The sequence below is a fragment of the Trachemys scripta genome, chromosome 1 (assembly GCF_013100865.1).
Source record: "Trachemys scripta elegans isolate TJP31775 chromosome 1, CAS_Tse_1.0, whole genome shotgun sequence".
NCBI lineage: Eukaryota > Metazoa > Chordata > Testudines > Emydidae > Trachemys > Trachemys scripta.
In genome coordinates, this window is record NC_048298.1 from 189,431,966 (window position 1) to 189,454,500 (window position 22,535).

General features: G+C 39.9%; 1 protein-coding gene across 1 annotated transcript; it reads left to right on the top strand.

The window, feature by feature from the left end:
- Positions 1–1,567: 1,567 nt before the first annotated feature.
- Positions 1,568–17,865, top strand: ETS2 (ETS proto-oncogene 2, transcription factor). Its single transcript, XM_034752893.1, has 10 exons — positions 1,568–1,815; positions 6,120–6,191; positions 9,827–9,947; positions 12,087–12,206; positions 12,822–13,022; positions 14,048–14,131; positions 15,071–15,292; positions 15,419–15,682; positions 16,330–16,448; positions 17,397–17,865. The coding sequence occupies exons 2-10, from the start codon at positions 6,120–6,122 to the stop codon at positions 17,610–17,612; spliced, it is 1,419 nt and encodes a 472-aa protein (XP_034608784.1). The 5' UTR covers positions 1,568–1,815; the 3' UTR covers positions 17,613–17,865.
- Positions 17,866–22,535: the final 4,670 nt, after the last annotated feature.

The window sequence follows — 22,535 nt, forward strand, 5'->3', positions numbered from 1 at the left end:
ATCCGATGAAGTGGGTTTTAGCCCATGAAAGCTTATGCCTAAATAAAGTTGTTAGTCTCTAAGATGCCACAAGTACTCCTCGTTCTTTTTGCTGATACAGACGAACACGGCTACCACTCTGAAACCTTTCTACAGCAGCTGTGATCTGCTATCAAGCTGATAGCAAGAAGTGTTTCAGTGAAAGGTACTCAGTTCTGGAAGATTCATACATTTTAAGGGCAGAAGGGGCCATTATGACCATGATCTTTTGCCATAAAATTTCATCCAGAAATTCCTGCATCAATCCCATAATTTAACATTTGGCATGGCCACTTCCCCATCAAAAATAACAAACAGGCATGGAGCGCTTGGAATGAATGACAACATTTGTGCTTTTGCATCCTTAGAAGTATCTACAGTGATAAATGGAAAATACCCAACAAAGCCATTTACATAGGTTACAGTGGCCCTGGGGAAACCCAGTATCAATTTAACGTGATACATCCTCTACCATGGCACTCAATACTGTCCAGGCTGGAAGGCAGACTTGAAGAACTATTTTCATGTTGCTCTGTGCCCAAGAGCCTGACACACCTCATCTTACAACAGTGTGGACACATCATTTGGTTCAATTAAAAACTAAATATTTTATATGCTTGTGATGTTCTTAGCTTCACAGATTCCAAGGCCAGGCTTGACCAGGATGATCACCCAGCCCAGGGGTTTTCAACGCCTGGAGGCCCGCAGACTATGTGTAAGGGGTCCGCAAAAGGCTGTCGTTGCCATAGAACAGCTGTTACATTCCTCAGGGGTCCGTGGGCCATGTCTAATATTTTCAAAAGGGTCCACACCTCCATTCACAATTTTTAGGGATACACAAATGAAAAAAAGGTTGAAAACAACACTTAATTTGTGTCAGGGTTGAGTCCTGGCACCTTTAGGCTTGGAAATTCATAGCCTGCCACCTTTGGGCTTGCTGCATCAGTTATGATGATAAAAAAAAATTGTTTGAGCCCCAGCACCTAAGTGCGTAAGCCTGGGCACCTCTTTCATTACAAATTAAGCACTGGTTGAAAATCACTGACCTAGTCTGACCTCCTGTATAACAGGGGCCACAGAACGCCCCCCGAATAATGCCTGGAGCAGAGCTTTTAGAAGAACATCCACTCTGGGTTAAAAAAAAAATCATCCGTGATGAAGAATTTCCGAGGACTCTTGGAGAGAATCACACCCATCTCTCTCAGAGGATACAGGTATTTCTTCCCCCTCTCTCTTCTTTTGTGATGTAAACTCCTCAAAGGCAGGCCGGCCCCCTCCCTTCAGGGAAGAAAACAACAAACAGACGGAGGAGAGAGGCGGGGGCCCGTGAACGCCCCAGCCCAGGCTCCCTTCACACCCCGGCGGGGGAGGGGGTGGCGGCTGTTTGCTTGGCAGCCCAGACAGACTCGAAAGGACAACAACCGCGATAAGAAAAGGAAGCGGCTCTTCCGCCTCCTCATGTAAGCCGGGGAGGCTGGGCCCGCAGGGAGGCGAGCTCCGCCCTCTTCTCCTGCCCGCTGAAGAGCCAGCGAAAGGCTCGGAGGAGGGCACAGAGCGGAGCGCGGCGCACTCGGAGACACCGGCACTGGCAGCGCCCACGCACCGCACCGCACCACGCCTGCGACCGCGCGCCTCCTGCTCGGCCGAGCCCTCTGCTCAGTGCGGGGGCGGCTGGCTTGACCACGCAAAGGCGATTTCGGCTCCAGGCGAGGCAGCGGCGTTTGGAGGAGGGAGCAGCAGGAGCGAGCGCTGGGTTTGGAGACATTCCCTGCGGGACCTCGGCTCTGGGCGGCCCAGGTAAGGCGCAGGGTTCAGCCGGGCGGCCCTGGGGACGGGGGTGCGATGGATTTGAAGGGGGAGGGGACTGGTGGCGTGGAAGGGGGCGCTTGGCAGCCGTGTGGCTCCGCTGTGCCTCTTGTCTCAAGCTGCCCGCTCTTGCGCTGCGTCTGCCAGCGATGGGGTGTGGAGCCGCTGGGAGCGAGAGCCGAACAGCCCCAGCTTCGGCCGCCGCCCCTGGAGTTACCGCCGGACCGCAGCGGGCTCGGGATCTGCCCCGGGGCAGCTGCGCCCAAACTTTGCGGGAGGGAGGAAGGTGCCTCGAACTCCGGCGCGGGCAGTGCCCTGTGCGCGGAACGACCCTTCCTCGCCCCCCGGCTCCCTTAGCCAGCCCCGCTGCTGCCCCCTCCCTAGGTTTGGAGCGAGAAACAAGCCCCAAAGGGAATCGCTATATTTTAGATTGGCGAGTCAGGTGACACCGGTTAAGTAGGGGGGAGAGCCGATTTGGAGGCAAGCGGAGAGGGCAAATCGATTTTTTTTTTTGAAGGTTTTCCCCCTTACAGGGAGGTTCTTCCCAGCCTTGCCGGTGTCAGAGATATTTAGCAGTTCTTTTAGCCAGGCTGGTCTTGCACTGAATTGTGAGTTCTTGGAATCTATAGCTGGGTTATGATGATCTCCTTTATTCTACTAGTGTGGTAGGAAGAAGGTGGCACATACTTCAAAGTTGTTTTATAAATTGTTTCTGATGCTCTGGACGTTTGAGCAGTAGGTTAAACATTGGAACTCACCGAAGTCCTTTGGATGTGACTGAGTGTTGAGGGCAAAGAGTTGGTAGGCAGATACCTCAGAAGTTTTGGTTTAATTATTATTATTTTAGTTTTAAAGGTTGTGTTGGTGTTTGTTTGTTTGTTTTTTAAGGTCTAGTTGCATGATTTCTACACCTTACTTTTTTATGGGCAAGTGTGCCAACTGCGTGACAAGTCATCTATCATGTATTTAAGGCAGTATCACTACTAACTGGAATCTAATAGTTAAACTTAGAAATTAAGAGCTTTCTTGGGTGTGTGGTTTTAGGGTTTTTTGTTGTTGTTGTTGTTGTTTGTTGTTTTTAAGCCCATTATAAAAACACTTTGAAGTCAGATGGAGTCTTGCTTGGGAAGAACTGATGGATCTAGCCTATGAAGACTAGCTGCTTAATTAGTTAGGTCTCAAATATTAACACTGATTTAGTTTTTCTTTTGGTATAGGTACAGGCTTACCTCTAGGTAAAGGAAGTACCTGATTATTGCTGAAAGAAGTTGATCAGCATTCAGAAGTATTAGTTAATTGCTTGATCCTGTTGAGTCTGTTTAGGTTCACCCACTCTCAGCCATGCACAGGTGTTGACAAAGGTGTTCTGATAGTTAGGCTCGTAGCCAAGGAATTAGTTGTCAGTGTTTAGTGAAGGAGTGGGTAGTGAGGCCCAATCACATTGTGCCTTTTTAAGAACTTAAAACAACAACATTCGCTATCCCAATGAAATACTCCAACTTTAAGTCTCTCTATTGCAAAGATCTGTATTACACACTCAGTCCAGTTTATTTTCCAGTATGCTAGTGAGTTCCCTATAACAGAGCTGGAAACCATTGCCTCATTGGTAGATCACCCAAACTGGTAACACTATGAATAATCCTTTCATTTGTCATATAAATTGTACTTGAAGAATTTGATCAAAGGAAAATAAATATTGAGGATTTTGGCACATAATTGTGTGCTACAGTATCTATTTCCAGTTGCCTTCAAAACATACAATACTGACAAAAAGCAAAAGTGATTGTGCTTGAAATAGCAAGTGAGTAGACTGGCATAGAGAAATAATGACTAGTTTAATATACTAGAAGAAATGCCTGTGATACTAGTATTTTAATAAAATACTACTAGTATTGTGAACACTTACTGAGACAAATAAAAAAAAATGACAGGTAAAATCCTGGTCCTCCTGAAGTCATTGGCAAGATTACAATTGACTGCAATGGGGCCAGGATTTCACCTGAAATCTTCAGACTAATCACAATAAACAATGGGCCAAAAATTAAGGTTATTGAAAACCTATACAGAAGCATTTCTGCATCATAAATTGCAGCTATTCTCTAGAAGTTGAGGCTCATAGCTAGAGACCATTAAAATATAAAGAGTAGTAACGTAGAGACTTAAAAAAAGCTTTCGAAATTCATTATACTGTGAAAAGGAGCAACAACAGGATTAGCAGGATAAGCTGTTAATTTAAAACTGTAATATCTTCAGGGAAGGGATGGAGGACACTTGATGAGTGAATTTATGACCTGAACGGTATAGAGATGGCTATTCATTACCAACACATTCATAATAGAGATGGGATATTTTGTGTTCTCATTTCCACAAAATCACACCAATTAGCATTTGCCATATTTAGGTGGAGTCTACCTGACTGTATTGTGCCTCAAATGCAGTTTTCTATTTTCAGTCGAGTTTTGTATGTGGAAGAACAGTTGACACAAACCAAAATGAGCCTTTAAGTTTAAATATTTAGGATTTTAAGTGATCAGAGAAAGGAGAAGAGAAAAAGAGGCTGATTTTATTGGTTTATTTATATAGATACTTTGGATGTGTATCATTTCAGCAAACTGTATTTGTTTTGCTTAGTTTCTTTTGAGTTCTTGATTTTTTTTTATTATTATTATTATTATTATTATTATTATTATTATTATACACATGTATGTAGAAGTAACTAAGAGGGGCAGAAAGAATTTAGTTTTCTAATAACTACAGCTTTGATGTGGGAATGGTGGGGCTGACCTTTTCCTGATATGGCATTTACGGACTAATACTGATTTCTATACACTTTCTGGGAGGGTGGAGAAGCCAGCATTGTGCTAAGACAAAGTGAAAGGAAAAGTTTTAAATGAACAGTGTCTCAGTGGATTCTGATAAAGTATTTATTTATGTTCAATGTGGTTTGTCCTTATGATAAGCCAGAGCAAGGCCCATAAGCCTCCGTTCCTGCCTTCTGTTTGAGCCTCCCTTGCTGAGTGAGCTATTATGAATATTTCACTATTTTGTCAAACATAGACTTAGAACTAGTCATAAAATCACACACGATTCTGTTCATTGTATTATAGGCCACAGGATAGTATTTTTATGCTACTGCAGGCAAGTCTGTTATCAGTCCCATTATATTACAAACCCTCTTAAGATGTTAAGTTTATAACTGTAGTAAGATATTTTAGGCAGAAACTTGGCAGACAGTTGATCTCCAAACAAATATTTTTACCAAACTTGGTTACATTTTAAGTTGTGAGTGTGCAAAACGGTAGTGTAACACTTTGGGGATTATTTCTTTAATAAATACTCGGATCAGTCTTTGGAATAGACTGTTGCGATTTCCATAAAAGGGGAGAGAATGTAAAATGGGGTAATAGAGTTAGAACATCTACCATCCAGACACAGTCAGCTTTTTCAGAGATTCGTCTCACTGCATGTTCTTTCTGATGTGTCCAAAGTACCTAACCCTGTTGTGTTGTGAAATTACATCTGCTCATAATGGGTTGTTGCTTATTTTGCTTAGTCTCCAAATACTGTTTATTTAACTGATTGTCAAAGAGTAAATAACTGAAACTTGTATCCATCTATCAGAAGCTACATTTTCTCAGGCTAATAATTCACATTATAAACAACCTGTATTCAGTACTTGATTGTGTGTACTCTGGATTGTCCCAAAATACATATGACCAAGATTTAGTTCCAAAATATTTTGAGTGAAAACAAAGAGGAATCACTAAATCTTACACGCAGCCCCACACCCCTAGTTGGAAAGACAGTCTTAAGTCATTTATGGGTGGGTGGTTAGTAAAAATCCAGTAAACAAAGTCAAAAGTCAAAGCATGAACACTTAAAGCAGTGGGACCAAAACTTGAAGATACCTATGGATAAGCAATAAATACTTGGCAAGCAAAGAATTTCTAAAGGCTTGTAAACTTAAATTCAACAAACTTAGGCACTAGGAAGTCTTCAAACTTGTATACTAAGAGCTTGATCCTTCTCACATATACATGTCTCATACCATTTTAATGTTAATGATTTTGATGGAGTTCATCCCAATTCAAAACATGTAAATCACGCCCAGTGTTGAGGACATAGTACTCAAGATGAAAGCTTTCTTATTATTGCCTTGTCAGAGGATTCTCTGAATGAAGCATTTTGTTGTATTACAAGTTTATGTTCTACAATAGAGTAGATAAGGTGCTTCTTTTAATGGACTCTTACCTTCTGCAAGAACAAGTTTTTCATACATTCTGTTTTCATTTCAGATGAGTGACTTTGGAATCAAGAACATGGATCAGGTAGCTCCTGTATCTAACATCTACAGAGGAATGCTCAAGGTGAGTTTTCCTAGGAGAGATGCTAAAAACAAGTGGCCTAATCTCCCACTCCATGCACACATTTCTCATGTTAGTGAGAGACATGCATATGCATGCTGAGGAGAGACTAAGCTAATTACATTTGGATTCCTTCTTGTTGACACTTACTTCTATAAGATAAGGAGCAAGCACTTTATACCTAGCCATTTAAAGCACCCTGTTTAAAGAGGAAAATATACATTTGACAAACCCATCCTAAAGATTGGAAAGCAAGATGAAAAGTCAGATTCTGATTTCCAATCAATCAGAATTGTGTAAGTAAGGGCAGCAGAATTGGGTCCTAGATATGGTCTTTCTAGATTTAACTTCATGCAAGGCTGTCAGTGTATATAAAAGCATTAGTCTAGTATGAGGAAAATTAAGTTCTCTGTGGTTATGTGAAAATTTACCAAATGAAAATCTAGAGTAAAATGCATGAAAACTATTCAGTTTCATTTGTAAGAAACAGTTGTTCAAATGTCTTGACTTGCTTTGAAAGATACTTACAGATCAAGGACAGGTTAGAAAAAACAGAATTTAAAATATTTCATTTTTGTAACTGTCTGCAAGGGCATCCATGTAGCTAATTATTTTTTGTAATTATTCATGAAAGGTCTGTAACCAGCATTGGTCACTTGTATTGTGGTGATCAAGACAAATTGAATAAAGACCTGTCAAACTTTTTGGCCTAGAAAGCTATGAGAAATGCAAGTGTTTCAGAGATGATATATCAGTCTCATTTAAAGTCAGTTGCAAATGTGTTTTTTGTTTTTTTTTCCCCCTTAACTTGCTTATATAATTTGTTTTGCTAACCAACCAAATATTCATTTCATAGAGCATAATAGGAAGCTTTATGTGAAATTTTTGAATTGAGTACTCTCCCATGCAGGAGTTATACCAGGCACAAAGGAAATTGGAGATAGATTAAAATTTGTCGCAATCTTATGTCAGCCCTTAAAACTCTATTCCACCACTGCATAGTTGTTTCCAATTTTTTTGGATTTGCTTCAAGTTTTGCACTGTATTACTAAATTTATACATAACTGCCATGAAACCACATAGTGCTTGCTTGCCTTTGTTTAAAACACTGAGTAAGGTGAGCAGGAGTTATCCCATATGGGGTTTTATTACCTATTCAGAGCAATGTTCAAACATTAACTAATACATTTCTCATTTCTGAAACTTGAGACTAGGGTACAGTATGCTTTCTACTCATTCATATACTACTGCTTTTTTTCCAGTGAGTCACTGTAAGGGTCACTTAGTTACACAAAATACAGGAGTTTCCAGATTATGTTGAAAGAACTTGGCCTTTTCTCTAGATACAAATGGTGAATCAGAACTATTATCTATTAACATTTAAAGCATTTTTAGTAACAGACCAGCTGGTTTTATTAACTATTTCACAGATAACAAATCTTTCAAGTATCTTTACTCTGACTTTTCTTATTGCTATCATATGTACATGAACAGTCTTAATTAGTATGAACAATATTACTTTAAGTCTGCTGGTCAGCTTAGTGTATTTTTGGACTACATTAGCCATTAGAAGGAAGACTTTTAGATTTTTCTTCATGCCAGCCTCTTCCTTCTGTGGATCATAGGCTGCCATGAATTACATACTGAAATGCATAGCAACTTGATATAAAAACCAGCCTCAATACTACAGACAAGCCGAAGACTCTGTCTTGAATTTCTGCCCTGCCAGTTTACAAAACAAAAATAGCACCATACACCAAAATAGAGAAGCTGTAAACTCCAGAAAGGAACCATGGTGAATTCAGGGAAAGACCAGATACTTTATATGCTATTCTGCAAAAACAATTTAAGTTAGTACAGTCAATTGAGAGCAAATCTGTGTTATGCTGAGGAGCATTAGCTTATTCTCAACAGAAATTTGTACCTTGACATTAACATTTAAGTGGATGCCTAAGCAAATAGGAACCATCAACAGATATTGTATGTGTTTCCTTAGTCTCTGGCTCCCCTTTACTGCAGATGCTCTCACATGGGTATCACTGCTGTGTTCTGTAGCTTTCCAAATATTGTATCCACAGGTTTGGCGTGTGGCATTTTTTGTTTTTAAATCTCATCAATGGGAATTTCTAGTGATAGCCTCTGCTTGTTGCTACAAGTCTTTTTCATGACTAGTTGGCATGTTAAGTATAAACGTATTCAGCTCACTTTTGTAGAAAAAGCTTGTAACTTTTAGACATATTTACTAAGAAGGGGTGCATGTGGCCTGGGAGATTCAGTAATAACGTTGCATGTACACAGCACCTCCCAACTAGAGCACTTCAGAATTTGAATGATAGACAAGATTTTCTACAAATATTTGCAATCTTTAATAAAAGTGACTATTAGCTCATCAGAAATCACTCTCCTTTTTCCCCTCAAACATTCTATTCTAGCCAGTCCTGCTTATTCTTGTTCGTTTGTTTAAACTAGCAAAGGCTCATTAGAGACTGCTGAGGATTAACAAGCTGCTTTTTGTGAAATGCAGTAGTTGGTACAATCAGGTAACCTAAACCACAAAATAAAATAAACCCAAGAAAAGACTCTACTTCATCAATCATGTAAAACAGTCTTGCAGTAATGTGGTTCAGATTAAATATTTCCAAAAATGTAAGTAAACCTACTTGCATCTTCACATTGGCAATTATTTTGTTATAATTCACTAGTCCTTCTAGTATAATAATTAGCACTTAAGGAAGTCATTATCATTAGCAGTCTATTACAAGACTAAAAATGATACTAATCTCTCTTTACAATTTAGCAATCAGTTAAAATTTAGATACAAACCTGTTTAGAATAAAACTTCAGTTATAGAAAAGGTTAAAATAGCTGCTAGTTGTGCCTACTATAACTAAAGTTTGTAGTTTTTCGTTGTATCTCCTCAAGTTTAAAATAGTCTAGTATCTTTGAATTACAGATGCAGCTGTCACACTGTAAACACACACTGTAAAGCAGCCTGCTTTTCGAACACAGTCTTGCAGAACGCTGCCTCCAGTCAATAACCATCTGGGAACTTGATCCTCTCACCTCTATGGAGGTAGAACCATAAAAGCCTAATTGGGGTGATTTAACTTCTAACAATTTAATACAGGCAGCATTGTCTTTGAAAAGGTTAAACACAGCTCTTTGGCATTTTAGTGTATCAGAGTTGCTCAGTCAAAAATCAGAAGGCCAGATCCTCAGATTATGTAAACCAGGTTAGCTCCAATGAAGTCAGTGATCTATTCTGATTTACACCATCTGTGGGTCTGGCCCAGAAGGACAGGAAACATAAACATTAGTTCATCTGCAGTATATAAATATAGCATTAGCTTATTTTGTATATAAATGTGTAGCTTAGTATTCCACTGTTCATGTTGTTTAAAAAAAAAAAAAAGTTTACCATAGGACATACAGAATGTGCCACACAAGAAAGTTACAACTGGTGTTGGAACCTTAATTTTATTTTAACCATACAACCCTTAACATTGCATTAATAATTATTAGACTGTATGTACATAATCTCCAGATACTAACTTAACCCGTCCTCTTTGCAGTTGCTGTTAGCAGTGCTCTAGCAGAATACTTACACTGAATATTCTTTTTCTTAAACTGTTTTGCAGCATCAACCAGCATTTGACGTCTTTGATGTCACAAACTCTTTGTTTGCAGGATATTTTCCCTCATTAAATGAAGATCAAACCGTTCAAGAAGTACCAACAGGGTTTGATTCAATTTCTTATGGTAAATATTGTTTGTTTTTGTATTTGTTTGATCAGCCACATCAGTCAAAATAGGAAGTGCTGGGTTCTCTAACTAGGTTTCTGTCACTGTTACCTACTATGCGCAACAATAAGTCTTTAATAATAGAGAAGACTTTTTTAAATATTAGGTTAAGGCTTCAGTCCTGGAGACATTTACATACATTCTTAAGTTGATTCACATGAGTAGTTCTATTGCTAGCTTACAGCTTCCCTTACTGAAAACCTTCACTGAAGTAGGGTGTGTGAATATAAGAGGATCTGTTGTCTGTAGAAGGCCAGTTAGGCATACTGGAGCAGAATTAAAGAGGTCTTTGGATATGTGTATCTGTTAAGACTAACATTACTAATAATCTTTACCTACCTTTATTTGTTCATTTCTATAACTCAAGTTGGTGTATTTTTAAAATGGGTCAAGACAGAATATTAGAGCTCTATTTAGTCCTGCTGAACTTGTATAAATGTAGAACTCTGCAAGGTCCTTGGTCCCCTTTTCCCTCAGGTTTATTTTGCAGCTTTAGAAACTTTGCTTAAGTAACACATTGAAATCCTTGTAGCAGGACTGTAATCACTAAAAGATCTCCATTTATCTTCACCTCAGATCTCTCTGACTGGCTTATTCCCAAGCTACTCGGATACAGTGGTGATGGGTGTTGCACCCAAGTTTTTATTCAACCTTGCAGTGAGCTCCACGTGTGTGCAGAGGGACCTGCTTGCTCATGTGGAGCTCACTGCAGGCCATAGATAGCTAGATTAGCTTTGCAGATTCATGCACAGTCCTAAAGCCTGACAGTTTATCACACGTGTATGCACACTCTCCCTGTGACACTAACGTTATTAGATGTAGCGATTTATTAACATGAGTGCAACTTAACTTTGTCAACCACAATCTGTGCACTCGTTTTCAAAGAGATCTGTGGAAAGTTAAAAGTTTGAAGAGGTAGTGACAACCTGGTTCCAAGCTAGAGGGAACCCGAGGAAATGTTAGACACCAGTCAGAATATCAAATCCAGTTAACTTTTTTTTTAATGACATGTAATGCAAAAACAAATTGACTAATTTTCTTCAAACTTTTCTTGAAAATGCTCTTTACCTCCAGAAGAAGTCTGGACATTTTCATGCCAAATCTTTCTAATAAAGAAGATAGGATGGGGGCTAAATTATTCCTTTGAATGGAAGTTGGTTGCAGCATTAACTAAGGAGTTGATTATCTAGATTATGAATTTATAGCAATTTATGGCTGCATAAAATTCAGTACCATGATCATCAGCCAGTTACATAAATTTGGCATTGGGAACTAACTTGTGACCAAACATATTTTACAGTCTAATCATTGAATAAGGCATGACAACACCACAAATTCAATTGACTGATCTGTGCATGAGTGGGTCTGACATTCAATCTAGTGCAGTGGTAAATGTACCCACAAGCCTACTCCTCACTGCTACCCTGCCCGTTACTTAGTTCTCAAGCTCAGTGCAGGGTATCTGGAGTTGACAAGCGGTCACTTGGTTCTCAAATTATAGAGGAGGAAAAGAAGAAGCAGCAGTCTTCTTATTTTCTAATAAAGATAATTGACTCTACATAACAAAGGCATATTTCATACTACCAAAGTCAATCTGAGTCTGCATCGTTAGCTACAACAAAATCTTAAACGCTGGCATAGAACTAACCTACTACATACAAATAAGGCTTGCCATATTTGGTCCCGTTTTATAGTTGGAAGCTTCTTTTGCTTGCTCTTTAAGGCCTTGGCTACACTCGCGGATTCACAGCGCTGCCGCGGCTGCGCTGTGAAGCGCAAGTGTAGTCGTGCCACCAGCGCTACAAGAGCTCTCTCGCAGCGCTGTATGTACTCCACCTCTCCGAGGGGAATAGCTTGCAGTGCTGCGAGCGAGCGTGCAGCGCTGCAGGTGCTGATTACACTGGCGCTTTACAGCGCTGCACTCACTGCGCTCAGGGGGTGTGTTTTTCACACCCATGAGCGCAGCAAGTGCAGCACTGTGAATTGCCAGTGTAGCCAAGCCCTAAGTAACATAGTGGATTCTCCGTTGTCTGTCTGGTTCATTAGCCTAAATGCTAATATTTCTCTCTTTTCCCCTCCCCCCCTTCATTCTTTTAGAGTCAAACAGCTGTGAATTGCCTCTCTTAACCCCATGCAGTAAGGCTGTGATGAGTCAGGCCTTAAAAGCTACTTTCAGTGGCTTCGCAAAGGAACAGTGTCGTCTGGGTATCCCAAACAGTAAGTGCTTTCTTTTTATAACCTTTTTAGTGCAAAAATTTTGCTGATTGGTTAGATGACAACATAAGAGAGGAGCAAGTAAACTGAGCTCATCCACTGATTAAAAGAATATAGAAGGAAAAATTTAGAGCACTGACTTAAAATTAAGAATAAATCATTGATATTTGAGCTTCAGAACTAGATCTCCTAGATAACTTTTTAAACATGAGCCCTCACTCAATATCTTTTTAACTAAACTTATTTTAGGTTCTTATGACTGTAACTATCAAGCAGGGCCGGCTTTAGGCCGATTCCCCCGATGCCCCGGAATCGGGCCCCGTGGCCACACCTAAGAGGGCCCCGCGTCTTAGGCTCACCCGGTGGCGGTCCGCTCTAGCGGCATTTCGGCGGCGGGCGGGAGGGGAGGCCGCTCTGGGGTCTTCGGTGGCATTTCGGTGGCGGGGGGGTCCTTCAGTGCTGCGGAAGACGCGGAGCGGACCCCCCCGCCGCCGAAGACCCGGACCGCCACCGGGTATTCGAATCAGGCCCCAAAGGTCCTAAAGCCGGCCCTGCTATCAAGAGTTGCCTCTAAATGTTATGCTCTTTTTCTTCTCTTCCCCCACTCCCCATTTGCAGATCCTTGGCTGTGGACTGAACAGCAGGTTTGCCAGTGGCTTTTCTGGGCTACCAGGGAGTTTAGTTTGGCAAATGTGAACTTTCATCAGTTTGTCATGAACGGCCAAGACTTGTGCAGCCTGGGCAAGGAACGTTTCTTGGAGCTAGCTCCTGATTATGTAGGCGACATTCTGTGGGAACACCTGGAACAGATGATAAAAGGTAACTAGATAGGATCACAGAGCAGGAGTCCTTTTTGGCTAACAAAGCAACCCTGTCAAACACAACTGTGATGTATTTCACCAAGTTGTAGTTTTGTAATTGCCTAAAAAACTGAGAATTTAAAATCTTTAAACATTATCAAAGGTATCTTTAAAAAAAATCATTTTCTGGAGAGCATAAAAGGCAATCATCATCAGTTGTCACTAGCTTGTCAATTACTGCCAGACTGTGCAGTTGTCTCAGCAGCAGTTTTATATGGAATGGTCATTCATATAAATGAGATTATGGTAGATCTGATGCAATATATAATTCAAATCTGAAAAAAATATGTAACCAAAAGTCAAATTAGGTCAATTCATGTTACTAGTGACTTTTACCAGTATTTTGGAATAAGTCAGTGAATGAACGTAGGAGTGACAGAGAGACATGAGGGTGCTTTCATTGAGACAAAAGAGGGATGAGCACAAATTTCGTCGAGAGGCTTCACATGGATGCAAGGATCTGCCCACTCATATATCCGATAAAATGAGAGCCAAAATAATTATTGAAAAAGGGGAAACTTTTTTTTTTCTTTTCCCATTGTTATCATAAGCTGTCTTTCATTTAAGCATTTGTCAAACAAACAGCTTTGAAAGTTGAGTGTTCTTTTGTCTAGCTGGATTTTGGTGGTTTTGCTTTTGGTCTCTTCACTGTTCTAGTCCTGTGTGTAAAACACTTACCTAATGCCCAGATCCTACAAACTTTTAAGTGCACATTGAGGTCAAGGGAATTGTGAGACTGCGCATGTGCATGAAGTTAAGCAATTGCTGAAGTGTTTGCAGGATCAGGCCTTGTTGCAGATTTTTAGACAGATTAAATATTAGAATTCCATGGGCATGACATTTTCCCTACTAGCAGTTATTTCTTTGAAAGTTTGATGTCAGGTGACTAACTTCATGTAACCATCAGAAATACCTCCAGTCACTTTGAAGTTCCCCATAATGTCCTGGTCAGATGTGTAAAAAGAATATTTGTTCTGTTTTCAGACAGTCAAGAGAAGAGACAGGACCAATATGTTGAAAACTCTCATCGTACCTCAGTCCCACACTGGGTCAATAACAACTCATTAAGTAGGTATCCTGATTTGCTTGACATTTAAAATCACTTTCTTGGCTTTATGCTGCATGTGATATCACACACTGTAATTCTGCAAGTTGGTTTGAACACTGAAAATAATGAGACTAGGTATTTTCTTAAGACAAATCCTTGGAGTCAGTAAAACCAGGAGGAAAGAAGACTATGTGAAAGCTGTGGTTAATCAAAAGTCTTGATTTGTGGAGAAAATTTATGAAATCCCAGATTTTGTTTTTGGTCCATGAATTGCCAAAAATCAAGTGTTTAGTACAAACTGGCCATTACCACAGTTACCAGGCTGAATCTAAAAGCAGCACTGATGGGATCCAGCAGGAGTCATATTTTGGTCCTTTTTGGTAGAAGGAAGGTGGATGCAATATGGAGCCTCCGAGGGCAGATGGAGTAAATAGGGAGGGAGATCACGGACCAGTGGCCCTCTCCTGACATCTTTCTCCCCCCGCACTCCCAAATACTGTTTATATGTATGAGGTTGTATTTTCAGCACATTTCTCTTAATCTGCTGATCAGTTAACAAGAGAGGAATCCTGCTATGGACCACCTAGCCCCCTCCCCAGCACTGTGTTCTGTCATTCTGGGAAACCACAGAGAGCTCTGTGCACAACTGGCAGTCTGTGAATCATACAGCAGATACAGGTTGTGTGATACAGAACCTGGTTCAAACCATAGTGCAGTAAGTTGGAGTCCTTCAACTCACTTCAGTAGACTTTGGATTAGACACATAGCCTATCATTCATACCCAGTCAGGTTTTCAGCTAAACAATATTCTTTGGTGGCATAACTGTATGTCTGTGTTGCAGTGGAAGGGTTGACTTGGTTTTGTTCTGCTTACATGAAGGTATTACATTTATGAGAAGGACTGTAGTGAATAACTAATCCATTCCTTTTTTTTTTTCTCCCTCTCCTTCCCACTTTAGGTTTTAATACAGAACAGGCCCCTTATGGTATGCAAATGCATAGCTACCCCAAAGCCAGCCTCCTGAGTGACTTATGTCAGACTTTTGCAGGACCAAATCTCCTCAGCCCAGATCAAGAATTTTCCATGTTCCCCAAAGCTCAGTTAGAGACAGTCAATGTGAACTACTGCTCCATGACCCATGACTTCACAAACAATCTGAACTTGCTGATAGATAACTCTGGTAAGATTTACCTTATCCATTTGCTAATTATTAGTTTAAGGCTCTATGCTCTGTGTACTCTATTTTTGTATGTATAAACCACGTTAAGAAAAAAGTGAATAACAACCATTATTTAATTTTTTTAAGGTAAGCCCAGAGAGCATGAATCCAGTGACAGCAGCACAGAAAGTTATGAAAGCACAGATTCTCAACTTCAGTCCTGGAACAGCCAATCATCTTTAGTGGATGTACAACGTGTTCCCTCTTATGAAAGTTTTGAAGATGATTGTAGCCAGTCTCTATGTCTGAACAAACCTACAATGTCTTTCAAAGATTACATTCAAGAAAGAAGTGATCCTGTAGAGCAAGGGAAACCAGTTATACCAGCAGCAATTCTAGCAGGCTTTACAGGCAAGTGATGTCACACAATATCTCTTGTTCTCACATTTCTGATCCCTTGTGTGGGTGTATGTCCATTTTTGATAAAGGGAGGTTGAGAGGTACACGCTTCCTTACTCATCGTTTGTTCATGAATGACTTATTCACTAATAATGCAATGTTCTAGTAAAAAAACAGACTGTATTAAAACCTGGAATGCATTCTATTTTTGGTAGCGCTCCTCTGTCTAAAAAGGAGGGAAACTCAGACAAAACCTTCATTCAGTTCAAGGAGTTCACCAGCACTGACTCACCCACTAAGCACTCATTCCTAGAGTGCTTCCTCAGGCAAAATGCTCATCACTGAAAGCTTCATCAGAGCAAGGACTTTAGTTTAGGACCCTAAGGTTTTAAATATAGCTGCCAGCAGAAAGGAATGAAGGATGGGGGTGGGGGGGAGAGGGAAACAAAGCTTGGTTCGAATAACTACTTTGAATTAAAATAGTGGACAAAGTTCATTATAATGTATCCTTCAGCAGATTCCTGTTACAGAAACAGTCATCGTTCTTTGCCTCAGCCAAACATCTTAAAATTATATCAGATAAATCTTAGGATTATGGTATGTGTCTTACTGTATCCCTTAGTTATGGTTAATAATTTTACTCTTCTTGGTTTTTACAGGCAGTGGACCTATACAACTGTGGCAATTCCTTCTGGAGTTACTAACAGACAAATCCTGTCAGTCATTTATTAGCTGGACTGGAGATGGATGGGAGTTTAAACTTGCTGACCCAGATGAGGTATGTGACTAATTGTGATTTTAATAAAAATCTAGGGCCTGATCCTACATCAGTGAAAGGCACCCCTCAAGGCAAAGTGTTTACAAGATCAGGCATCTCTGCCTCTGTAAATGCTTTACTGTGCAGTCTGGGTGACTTCAAGAGCATCAGTCAAGTACCTAGGTGTACGTAAAAGTTTAGTGTATTATAACCTTACTGTGCATGCTGCCTTTACGTTTAACTTACAGCATCGCTTAACTGTTTAAATAAAGTAATTTAACTGATTAAAAACCTCTGGGAATTGAGAGAAACATGGCTGATGCACAGAATACTGAGGCCTGCAAAGGTCTGTTTTTAGACATGCATCAAATGACTGCTGTGATAACTTGGAAATTAATGACTAGTTTTAACAGAATAAACTCCAACCCTCTAATGGATGATGGAATCACTTTCTGCTGCAGTTAAAGGGCCTGATCCAAGGCCTACAGAAGTCAATGAAAAGACTCCCATTGCCTTCAGTGAGCTTTGGATATGGTCTTAACTGACTACACATAATTCAACTTTCACTTTACACTACTCTCTCACAGGTGAGGTGGTTCTTCTTTGAGAGAGAAGAATTCACCTTAACCTCTCCTCTTGCACTAACAGCTTTTTTTTTTTTTTTTAAACCCCTTTTGTGGCAAGGTGCCTCATGCACCCATCCACTGTCTATTGGTGTCATGTTCATAGACCCTAGGTCTTATTCCTTTTAATCAAAGTCTGGCCAACAACTCAATCAGAGATTGTTTCTTTATTAAGGCTTCAGCTCTTACTCACCCAAGTATCCTCATTGATTTGATGGCATTTGAACCATCAAAATGACTTGGTTAGATGATGATAAATGGAAAAATTAAACTTATTTAGCAACCAAGATAGTATGCTTTAATTAGTTTGTTTTTGCCTTTTTTTCCTTCCCTTTTGGGGCTGAAGGTGGCACGACGGTGGGGAAGGAGGAAAAACAAGCCAAAAATGAACTATGAGAAACTAAGCCGGGGCCTGCGCTATTATTATGACAAGAACATCATCCACAAGACATCAGGGAAACGCTACGTGTACCGGTTTGTATGTGACCTACAGAACCTGCTGGGGTACACGGCAGAGGAACTTCATGCCATGCTGGGAGTGCAGCTAGACACAGAAGATTGAGCACTGCAATATCGTGCAAAACTGGCAAAGATTGCAAGATTTTCAACTGTGACTAGGACCCATCTGCAGTCAGTCTTTTGACTGTTCAGATTGGTGCAACTGTTAAGAAATAAGGACCTTGAACTGGTTTTGTAATCGGGGAAAGCTGAAGGAAGAAGTGGCCTTATTTCATCAGACGCAATGGCTTCAAGTATTGCTGCACCAAGTTCTTTGGAGCAGTGTGGCGGATGGCACAGTGCCTAGCTCTAACCTGAAGACATGAAAATGCTCTAGGGTTAAATGTTTTGGCTTTTTACACTGCCATATAATTATGGGTTGTTTTTAATACCAAAGGTTGGAGAGTGACCAGTAATACATCAGAATTCTAGCTCAAAACTTAACAACCACGTTGCTTACATCATGATATGCATTTTTAAAAATAACCTATGTAACCTTTATTTTAAAGCGCAGAGAGAAATTTGTCTCGTACGTTTTATTACACAAACATGTTAGGTACAGAAACATTTTTGTTTTACGTTTCAAAACTAGGTGTAGCAATTATTTTTTCCTTTCAAGGGAGAGTGGAAAAAATCACACCATTTCAAGTCAGTTTGTATATATTTATATGCTGTTTCTTGAAGTTCTTTAATGTTCCTATTTAACAGATATTGTATAATGTAATTTAAACTAATTGTATGTGCGTTTTGAAATAGGAAGAATGTAAACATTTGTTTCATGTTTGAATAGGCCATAGAACATTTTGCAGTTTGAGGAAGTCTGTAAAATGCCTAGTACATGATTATACTGTATGGTATTGGTTGAATATTTTGCCATAACTGTAGCTGGCAAACTTTGTTCATTTTGACAAGAAATTAATGTAGTCTGGGGCATAAAGGGCCTGTTTCTCCTAACTGAAAATGAAAACATGGATGAATGGTGCATGTTTTTTCACTTCTATGCATGTCCTTTTAAAAACAATTTATATACAAGCCTTTTTTTTCCCCCTGGTTTATCCCATCTGATTAAAATATGAATTCTATTTTTGGAAATGTGGCTCCTTTTTCAGAGATCAGGAGGGATTTATGTAGCAGCTATTTTTTACTGCCAAAAAAAGATTCACTGGAAAAATGTAATTTGTAAGAAAGCTTTATTTTTTATCTGAGCTTGATGTACATTGAAATGTGTTGTACAGTGAGAGGGAGGAAAAAAATCTTTATTAAAACATCTTAAACAGAAAAAAAAATGGTGTGCATAATTTAATTTCTATTAATTCCTAAATATCTTGATTAGCTCTCTTATAGTCCTTTGTAACTTCAGAAGGTATTTCCACAGACCTGATTCTCTTCTCAGACCAGTGTAAATTGGAAGTAAGTCCATTGAAAAGAGTTGAGGTACCTCAGTGTACAGCTCTTGTAGGAGGAGAATCAGGCAATAACTTTGTGGTGATGTTTAGCTCTGTACAGAACATGTTGCATAAGGCTCTATGCCCTTCCTCAAATAGTCTGGTGCTGACACTCTTCCCCCTTTACTGCTAGAGAGTACAGTACATACGTCTGATTCAAGTTACAAGAATTTATGTAACTTCTCCAGATGAAGGATGAACACAATATTTTCAAGAGTCTTTAACTCAAGCTGGCATTTGATAATTTGGATGAAGATAAAGTGTGAATTTTGAAGTGCAATTATGGACACACTTATTCCAGAATAACTCCATGCTCTGTAGAAAAGCCACTACAACCTATCCCCAAACTGGTACATGTGTGCAGGGTACATAATTCCCACTCATGTTGAAAAACATTCCCAACATCACCTGGATAAGAGCCACTTTGCAAATACCATGAGTCATTTGTTTTCTTCTCTTCTCCCCTCCCCCCCCCCCAATAAGATAATAGGCCATAACATGCCAGTCATGCTTAAGATTGCCTTTCTCTAAAGGAGAAAAAATGGAGGAAACAATATGATCAAGTGCTTTTGAAAGAGACATTTCCCTTGTTTTAGTAGTTACAAAAATATGAGCCAAATTCTGCTCTCATTGCACTGGATTCAACTTGCTGTAAAAGCAGAATAGGTAGTTTTATAAAGTGCTCTTTAAAACAAAACACAGTGGAAAAGCTCTCAAACTTGTTCTTCCAAATGTCTTGGACTAGTTGGTCAGAACCTCATCTGTCAATGGCCCTATGATGCACCATGAACTTTGAGGGCTAAATCATGCACAAGGACTGCCTGTACTCACCACCACTATTGCAGGCCTACATATGGGGTCTGCTGAATTCAGGCTGCAGTTTGTAACTGTCTTATCAGCTAACCAAGGAATGGATAGCTTGATCAGAAATACAGTTTCTAGGGGCTAAGCCAAAGCCCAATAAAGTCAATGGAAAGGCACCCAAAATTTTCAGTGGGATTTGAGTCAGGCCCCTAGAGAATATAATGTACTACATTGTAGATATAGAAATGACTTGCTTCTGGCCTAGGTTTCTAGGATGAGGGTGGGTGGGGGGCAGGAGCTATCAATGTATTATTTCCTTTACAGCCATGTCATTATCTACCATCATATTTTCCTCTCTGTGCCACTCTTATGCTTTTGATTGTAGGGTGTTTCAGCCCTAATCTCACTTTCAGTTCATAAAGGTTCATTTTCAATATGCATTTCCTAAACACAGCACTATCATTTAGAGCTGAAGCCTAACAGGTTATTCATGTAAGTTTTGTGTTTAAATGCCCCACTTCCTTTTTCTATTTTCCAAATTCAACCAAAAAAAAATCTTACATCAGTAGGAACACAGAGTACACAAGATCTAAACTGCCCACGTTAACATGCCTCTTCTATGACTTTAACCCTGAGTGCTGTTCCCATGGGATAGACTCCACCTGAGTAGGGAGGGAAATAGACTTCTGGGATGGAGGTTAGCACAACTGATTAAGAGAGCTTTAAACTAGGCTCTCTAGCAGGATGCTCATGTGATCTGTACACCTGATTTTAACATTGAGAGGGAGGAAAATCAAGTAAGAAAGGAACAGTAGGGGGTAGGAGAATGGATATTAAGGGGAAGGAATAGTGCCAATACTAGTCAGATTGGCAATAGAATGACTGTGTTCCCAGTCAGGCAAAGAATGTGGCTGCTTGGCTTCGCCCACAATTAAGATGATTGTACACCAATGCAAGGAGCCCGACTAACAAAATGGAGGAACTAGAACTACTGGTGCAGGAAGTGAAACCAGATATTAGGGTAAACAGAAACATGGTGGAATTGTAATCCTGACTAGAGTACAGGTATTGACGGGTATGTGCTATTCAGGAAAGACAGAAATAAAAGAAAAGGTGGTGGAGTAGCATTGTATATTGATGAGTTGGACTGTAAAGAAATTAGAAGTGATGGACTGGATAAGACAGTCTGTTTGGGCCAAAATCACTTTGGGGAAGAAAGCTACTAGAGGTCTCCCTGCTACAGTACTTGGGGTGTGTTACAGATCACCAGGATCCAATTTGGAGATGGATAGAGACATCTTTAATATTTTTGATTAAATAAATACTACTGGTAATTGTGTGATTATGGGAAACTAACTTCCCAGATATAGATCAGAGGACAAAGTGCTATTACTAACAGTAGGGCCTACATTTTCCTGGATGTGATAGCTGGCAGATTTCTTCATCAAATAGTTGCTGAACCAACAAGAGATGATACCATTTTAGATTTGGTATTAGTGAGTAGTGAAGACCGCATAGAAGAACTGTTTGTAGAGGACAACCTTGGTTCAAGTAATCAGGAACTCATTCAATTTAAACTAAATGGAAGGATAAACAAAAATCAATCTGCAACTAGGGTCCTTGATTTCAAAAGAGCTAGCTTTAATAAATTAAGGAAATTAGTGAGGGGAGTGGACTGGATCAAAGAACTCAAGGATCTGAATGTGGAGGAGGCTTGGAATTATTTTACATCAAAGTTGCAGAAACTATCTGAAGCCTGCATCCCAAGCAAGGAGAAAAAATTCATAGGGAAGAGCCGCAGACCAAGCTGGATGAGCAAACATCTCAAACAGGTGATTAAGAGAAAGCAGCAAGCCTACAAGGAATGGAAGATGGGAGGGATCAGCAAGAAAAGCAACCTCTTGCCAGAAAGTGCTGGGATAAAGTGGAAACTGCCAAAAGCCAAGCAGAGTGGGACCTTGCAAAGGGAATTAAAACCAATAGTAAAACGTTCTAAGTCATACAAATAAGAAGAAAACTAGGAAAGAAGAAGTGGGACCGCTAAGCACTGAGGATGGGGTGGAGATTAAAAGATTAACTAGGCATGCCCCAACACCTCAACAAATGCTTTGCCTCAGTTTTTAATGAGGCTAATGAAGAGCTTAGGGGCAATGGCAGGGTGGCTAATGGGAATGAGAATATGGAGGTAGAAATTACCACATCAGAGGTGGATGTCAAACTCAAACAGTTTAGCCGCACTAAATCAGGGGCCCCAGGTAATCTCTATCCAAGAATATTAAAGGAACTAGCACATGAAAGTGCAAGCCCAATAGCAAGGATTTTTAAATGCAAACTCAGGGGTCATACACTATGAATGGAGAATTGCTAATATAGTTCCTATTTTTAAAAAAGTGATCCAGGAAACTACAGGCCTGTTTGACCTCAATTGTGTGCAAGTTCTTGGAACAAATTTTGAAAGAGAAACTAGTTAAGGACATAAAGATGAATGGTGATTGGGATAAAATACAACATGGTTTATAAAAGGTAGATCATTCCAGACCAACCTGATCTCCTTCTTTGAGAAGATAACTGATTTTTTTAGACAAAGGAATGCAGTAGATCTAATCTTCCTGGATTTCAGGAAGACATTTGATACAGTTCCACTTGGAAAATTATTAATTAAATTAGAGAAGATAGGGATTAATATGAGAACTTAAAGGTGGACAAGAAACTGGTTAAAGGGGCAACTTCAAGGGTCA